The sequence below is a fragment of the Garra rufa genome, chromosome 6 (genome assembly GCF_049309525.1).
Source record: "Garra rufa chromosome 6, GarRuf1.0, whole genome shotgun sequence".
Taxonomy (NCBI): Eukaryota; Metazoa; Chordata; class Actinopteri; order Cypriniformes; family Cyprinidae; genus Garra; species Garra rufa.
The window spans coordinates 18,848,680-18,856,002 of record NC_133366.1 but is presented as its reverse complement, the minus strand read 5'-3'; the positions used below and the strand labels follow the sequence as shown (position 1 = coordinate 18,856,002).

The 7,323-nt window shown below is 39.2% G+C and overlaps 1 protein-coding gene across 1 annotated transcript; it reads right to left on the bottom strand.

The window, feature by feature from the left end:
- Window positions 1-3,265: 3,265 nt before the first annotated feature.
- Window positions 3,266-5,959, bottom strand: adra2c (adrenoceptor alpha 2C). The gene has a single exon (XM_073842849.1). It carries the CDS (start codon window positions 5,651-5,653, stop codon window positions 4,358-4,360), a length of 1,296 nt encoding a protein of 431 aa, XP_073698950.1. The 5' UTR covers window positions 5,654-5,959; the 3' UTR covers window positions 3,266-4,357.
- Window positions 5,960-7,323: the final 1,364 nt, after the last annotated feature.

Sequence of the window (7,323 nt, the reverse complement as noted above, 5' to 3'; positions counted from 1 at the left end):
ATTCAAGCTGAAAGGCCATAAATACTCAAGCATCCTTTACTTAACCTGGCACAAAGATGTGTATCTCTGAACTTACAGCAAACTGAACCTTGGAAAATGTGCAACAAAGACACTGCTAGGGTCAGCCAAGGCTAAGACGTTAGAGATAATTTATAGTAGAAATGAGAAGTTTGCAACATAACCTAAATAATATACTGTAAATAGTGACTACACTCTTAAAAATAAAGGTGCTTCAAAAGGTTCTTCAAGCGATGCCATAGAAGAACAATTTTTGGTTCCACAAAGAACCATTCAGTCAAAGAACCATTTCTTGCTTACATTTTTATAATCTAAAGAACCTTATTTGCCACAAAGAACCTTTTGCGAAACAGAAAGGTTCTTCAGATGTTAAAGGTTCTTTATGGAACCATTAAGACAAAAAGATTCTTCTATGGCATTGTGAAGCACCTTTATTTTTGAGAGTGTAGTAAAGCATTGAGGCTAAGTTTAAAAGAAGGAAGGTGCTATTTATGTTAAGTGTAATTGAAGGTAGCTTGGCATCAAGTGCAAATAAAAACAAATAGCACCTTTGCAATAAGTGCAAATAGGACGATGAATTGCTCAAAACAAAAGCGTCAGCTAGATAAAACCAACACAAGTCTCAGATTAAGAAATGCAATACACCATCAGAGTAGTTGTAATTGAATAATGAAAAAGGATGACTGAAGTCACCCCAGAGTGAATAAGTCTATATGGAGTTAATCATTTTAGATTCTTTGACATATGGCAGTTCTAATTGGCAGGCAAGAAGGCAGAAATGCTTTGGGCTTCATGTACTCATTCCCAGCACAGCCACTGGTAAAAGGAGAATCAAATCAGTCACATCGGTCAAAGGCTTTCCCCTCTGATCCTCCTGGAGCTTGGACTGCACTAACAGTAACACAGCACCAAAGGCACAGCAATAATTTATTAACCTTTCCTTTCCTTTCCTTTCCTTTCCTTTCCTTTCCTTTCCTTTCCTTTCCTTTCCTTTCCTTTCCTCTTTGGTTTTGACAAAACAATCAGAGCCCAGCAGAAATCAATCAATTCTACATAATGTTTAGAAAAGCTGAAATGGCCTATTTGCTGTTGTTCTCTATCTAAACTAATCTCAGCCACATAATATTAAGCAACGCTTTTGACACTGAATGTGTTAGTAATCTGTTTGTGATGGAACATGAGGCGTTTTGCTTCTGACATACCGAGTTTAAATCAATTACAAGTATTTTCATGAAAGCTTGTAAAGGCGTCAAGGTAATTTAATCTGTTCAGTATGATGGCGAAACAAATCAGCCAGAATTACTTTGGGAATCATTTTATCTCCTCCACTTTCAAAATATGAAACATTCACAGACTCACAGCCCCGCAATTACAAAATATAAAACTTGACAGTTCTATCACCAAAACATCCTTTCAGTGGGGCGAAATAATGAGTGAATGTATGATATTTTGAATGTGTAAGTATGTCAAACTCAATTTATTTTCCTCATAGCTCTGGTCCAAGTGGCACCCATCATCCTGCTGGATCAAAAAAAAAAAATTATAAGGAGACTGCTTCAATTGCACTACTTATGCGCTGACTGACAGAGAAGTTTCTCAGCCTTTATTTCTCTTCGACTCACTCCGGGGCGAACGTTGGTGTTAAATATCTCATGGAGCTTCGCTGTGGGTGAAGATAGATTCCTTGTTCATATCTCTTTTACAAGAATCGTTGAATGATTTGAATAGTATCTCAATTTACTCTTCAATTCCGAACCAGCCTTCTAAAAATCTGTTTTATTTTGCTTTTCAGATTTTAGATTTTCAATCACGCTTTAGAAAGGAATTGATTTGTTTATAATTGTCAGAATATTGCTTTTATACTGAAAACACAAACACAATTTTTGAAAACTTTTGAACATAAAGAAGAGAATATTTTAAGTATAAACAATTCAAAAGTGCACCCAATAGCACTAAATCATCGTCCCTAAGGGCTTACGTAACCTAGTTTAAAACAATACTTACAAGCCAGACCCCTCTTTCTCTGTGATCAGAGAAAGTCAGCAGCTGCTCCTGTTCTATTTTATTTGAATTTTACAAGCAGAGACGTTGTGAACTGAAAGCTGTGACCCCATCCGTTTGAAAAAGAATATATTTATTATGTGTCTATTTGAAAACAAAAAAGAATATTTCTAAACTCATTTGTATACAACCTCTAAATTTTTTTTTTCTCCATAATGGTTTCTGAATTACCCTATTATAGACATGCAGTCTATAAAAAGTGCTTATAAAATATTATGAATATTTAACAGTACCTAAATATTACATTTTCTTACGATATTGACTCAAAATTAAATGTGTTTTTTGAATCTAAAGACATTCACCACTCACTGTTGCATAGTCTTCAGTATTTTTTAAAGGGTTAGTTCACCCAAATATGAAAATTCTGTCAATAATTCCTTACCCTCATGTCGTTTCAAACCCTCAAGACCATTGTTCATCTTTGTAATACAAATTAAGATCCGAGAGCTTTCTGACCCTGCGTAGACAGCAACACAACTACCACATTTAAGGCCCCGAAAGGTAGTAAGCACATTGTTAAAATAGTCCATGTGGCATCAATGGTTCAACCGTAATGTTATGAAGCTACAAGAATATTTTTTGTGCGCAAAGAAAACAAAGATAATGACTTCTTTTTCGTATCAGTCTTTAGCGCACGTTCATGAGAGTACACAACATCTGATGTCACATGGTCTATTTAATTGATGTCCTTACTACCATTCTGGGTCTTGAACGTTTCAGTGTCGTTGCTTTCTATGGGTCAGAAAGCTCTCAGATTTCATCAAAAATATCTTAATTTGTGTTCGGAAGATGAAGACAGTCTTACATGTTTAGAACGACATGAGGGTGAGAAATTAATGACAGGATTTTCATTTTTGTCTGAACTATCTATTGAACTATGTGTACCATAATTTAGAATTAACAATACTGTGCTGCACTGCATAGTCCTGAGTCACGTTGAAGCATAAATGAGAACATCATTTCAACTGTTGCAAACAGTTTGGAACAATTAGATTCAATTAGTTCAGATTCTGCCTTTATTTTGTTCTGTTCTGAGCTGAATGCAGTATTGTACCTGCAAAATGACAAACCCTCAAAAGAATTTGAAATCACAGCCATTTCTAATTATAATAAGCCCACTTGTGAAGGAACATGAAGGGTGAAATATAACGTCTAGACTCTGTTCACAGTAAAAAGCGAATCCAAGAGAAGTACAATCCATTTATTTGTTCATTTTTGTTTGATCATCAGCTGTGCTTGTAGTGACCTGTCAGTCATTTTGGAGATATCACAAGTATATGGATTAGAAAAGGAGAGAAGCCCAACATCCATAAAGACAGATGTTTCATAATATACAAAAACAACCAAACCAAAGAAAAAAAAGTTGTTTTGTCTTATAAATTTACAACAGCCTCATATATTATACTTTGCATTATATCACTATGATATTTTGAACAAATGGGATACACTGTACAAGCATAGCCACAAAGCTTAAATATTTTATAATCTGATAAATAAATCCTGTAGATAAATAAATGTATCATTATTTATCATCATCACTGAAAAACCACTTACAGTTTCTCTTCAGTCTAGTCCAGTAAATACCTCTTCTGTATACTTTTTATGGCATGTTAGAGAGCAGCAGTACAGTGATTAATTTCACTGAAGGACAGTTGAGAACAGTTTGTAATAGAGCTCTGTTCAGTCAGGACTTTGCACCCTTAGGACGAACTATGCAATACCCAAGCACATCAGGGCAACACTCTTCTTCCGTCTGTCATCTGGTGACAACCTTTTCATACTCCCTAACCGACAGTGTCCGTTTTGTATCTCTCAGCTGGAAAGAAGCAGTAATTCACTTCTCTTGTTTTGCTTTTTTGGTCACCATATAAAAGGAGACAGCCTTTCATGTTACATAGCTCTCTAGTCACAAAGACACAAGCCATATGTGCAAACTCATCATAAAAATATCTCTTGATAACTTCAGAGTGCCTGCAGCCATAATAAAGATAAGCCTGTTTCCTCTAATGCAGCACAGTGCTTTCCAATTCAGGTAGGTTTTCTTTTTCATTTCTTTTTTTAAGCATCTTTAGCTTTTGGTACCACCTATGTGATCAGTTTTCCTCACAGATTCATGAAGAGCATTACACAACGAAGTAGGAAAAAAATATCAATGTCATTGTTGTGTACAGATTGTCAATGCAAAAGAGAGAGAGGCAGTGGTGTTTTTGAAAATGTCTCTTCCTTGTCAACCACCTGTAAATGGCACTGGATGCTGCAAACTAGCTGCCGATGTTCTCTAAAAAGACCTCTTCCAGGACTTGCACAGGATCTTCTGAAAAGCTCGCCGGAAGTCCTGGTTGAAGATGGTGTAGATGACGGGGTTGAGGGAGCTGTTGCAGTAACCGATCCAGAAGAAAAACTTGAAAAGGGTCTCATGGATGGCGCAGGGCTCCCGACAGATCCCATACAGGCTGTAGCTGAAGAAGAAAGGAAACCAGCAGACCACGAACACACCCATGACCACGGCCAGCACAAAGGTGAACCGCTTCTCTCGTGCCTGGGAAATTTTTTTTCTCGAAATTGTGTTCCTCCTTTTTCTGCGGGAGGAAAACAAGTCCAGGGACTTGCTGCTGGCTCGGGACTTTCGGCTGGAATGCTTGGAGCTGGAGCTGTTTTTGCGGCTGGATCGGCGGTCTTTTCGTGAGGGCGCCGACTCGTTTTGCGTCCGCTTGGCCTTCTCGTCAGATGAGCTGCTGTCCTCCAGATCGGCATCTGGGTCATCCTCGCCTGGTTTGCGTTCCCCTGGTGGTGGCGAGGCACAGTGCCCGTTTTCCCGCCTAGAATCCTCACGGCTCAAGCCGTTCTCCAGCCGTGGCGTTCCTGATCCTCCGTCCGGGTCACGACGCTTTTCAGACATACTTCGGGTTCTCGTCTTAGCCACCTGGTAGATTCGGATGTAAACGAGGATCATGATGACACACGGGGCAAAGAAGGACCCGATGCTGGAGTACAGGATGTACCACGTGTGGTCGTTCAGCTGGCATTGTGGTTCGCTCCCGTCACCATCATTATTCCTGTCCATGGAGATGAGCGGTGGAAAGGAGATTACAGCCGCGATCAGCCAGACCACCACAATCATGCCCTTTACCCTGCGAGGCGTCCGCTTTAAGTTATACTCGACTGCCTGTGTTACAGACCAGTACCTGTCCAGACTTATGGCACACAGGTGAACAATAGAAGATGTGCAGAAAAGAACATCTAGTGCTAGATAGATATCACACCAAACTTTCCCAAAAAACCAATAGCCCATTAATTCATTGGCCAGAGAGAAAGGGATTATCAGAGTGGCCACCAGAATGTCCGCACTGGCCAGAGACACAAGAAAAAGGTTTTGCGGTGGCTTGAGCGCTCTACTCGTTAAAACGGCGATAACGACCAGCACATTCCCCACTATTGTAAACAAGATGAGGAAGCTCACCAGCCCCGCAAGCCCTATAATGGTGGCCGGAGAATAACTTGTAGAATTCCCAGAGGATGTAAAACCAATGTCAATGTAAGTGTCCACTTCGCTTGCAAAGCTTAAGTTATGCATATTGATTTAGAAAAAGCTCCGCTGTCCAATAAATCGTCCAAGCGCGTCTTCGCGAATATTCTCTCTCTCTCTTTTTTATTTCACTATAAGTTATTTGCAGGTTCTTCTAGGGTTCTTCTTACCTTGTGTTCTTATTTTAATCCCGTTCGCGTCTTTTTCTTTTCCGCACAATTCCTCTTACGGCTCATTTGGTTGCGGCTTTGAAAAAGAGACCCATCCCGTGCCGAGTTTGAAGTAACCATCACCGTCTCTTACATCCGTACGACCTGTTCGTCCTCTCACGGGCGTCTCTCTCAGCATCCTTGCGCGCTCTCCACCCGAGCGAAACACCGCGCGCCCTGCCCGCCCGGGACTCAACTATCCACGTGCTGACAACATTAAACTGATGGAGCGCCGCCCCGCCCTTGGAGAGAATCAGACGGAGAGAAAAAGAACTGACTGCTGAACTACCCTACCACCGTTTAGCGTCGTTTTCAATGTTAAAATGAACATTTTAAATCAGATCATAGCGAGAATGTATGCAGTTCAAACATTTCATCATTACGCGTCTTTGAGCAGACAACCTGGGCAAACATACGATAGGCGTTACATGATAGGTAGACCTACTCTGACAGGAAAATACGCTGATTTTCTTTTATTGCACTAGGCGTTGTCAGGATTAACGTTAAGAGGTGAAAAAATGACCGTGAACTGTGAAGTAACTGGCTTTCGGCGTCTTTGCTCGCTGGGTGTCACTGTTGTAACAAAGCCATTGTGGTTTGAAATAATGAAACCCGTCAAATTCAATATAAGCATATCCTTTCATCATTTTTCTCGAACTTTGCTATTAAACATGTTTTTATTAGCTTTGGGAATAATTTGACAAATAAGTGTTGAATTTTAGTCTACTGATCTCAAAACTGATAATCAATAATTCAGTTTTCCCCCAGACATTTCAGCATATTTTCAATAGGCTGCAGTACTCAATCACAAAGTACATTTTTCCACCAAATATGTGTATTATCTGGGCATACCTTTCATTTAAATTAATTGTCTTTAATAAGTTCATCTGTTCTCATTTAAATATACTACAAATAATTTGGTACACCTATTTGCAACTTGTTTTATATTGAAAATTACATTTTTAAAACAGAATATAAAATTAGATTTCATTAGCCTATTACCATTTTATCTCATATGGCAAGTTGGCTATATTGTTTACTGTACTATATACAGCACGTTGAGTGTGTGTGTGTGTGTGTGTGTGTGTGAGAGAGAGAGAGAGAGAGAGAGAGAGAGAACTTTCAATTTGTCAACATACTGCAGAGCATGATAGACTGCAATGGAGAGGAACTAATCAATGATTTTGTGAGAGAAAGGTCAAATAGGTGGCCATGGGTCCGTTAAAAAGGTTGGCATCTGAGAGAGGGAAACAGAAGGCAGGAAACCTATCAATTATGTCCAATGAAGTTCAGATAAAGTCCAGGCCATTTTTTTAAAAGGTTCGGTGTGCAGAGGCTGCTAAATTACTTGTACCCACCCGATATTAAAAGATTAACTACTATATCAGTTCAGTTTGTAAGAGCATTTTGTCAATACAGGCAGTATGTTTGTGCAGTTGTAAATGGCATTACTGTATACATTAATGTAGCTACATACTGTAATTTGGCTATACTGCCTGAATAAGCATA

Coding starts and splice junctions, on each gene's coding strand:
- adra2c (XM_073842849.1), bottom strand. CDS start 5,653: ATGCATAACTTAAGCTTTGCAAGCGAAGTGGACACTTACATTGACATT.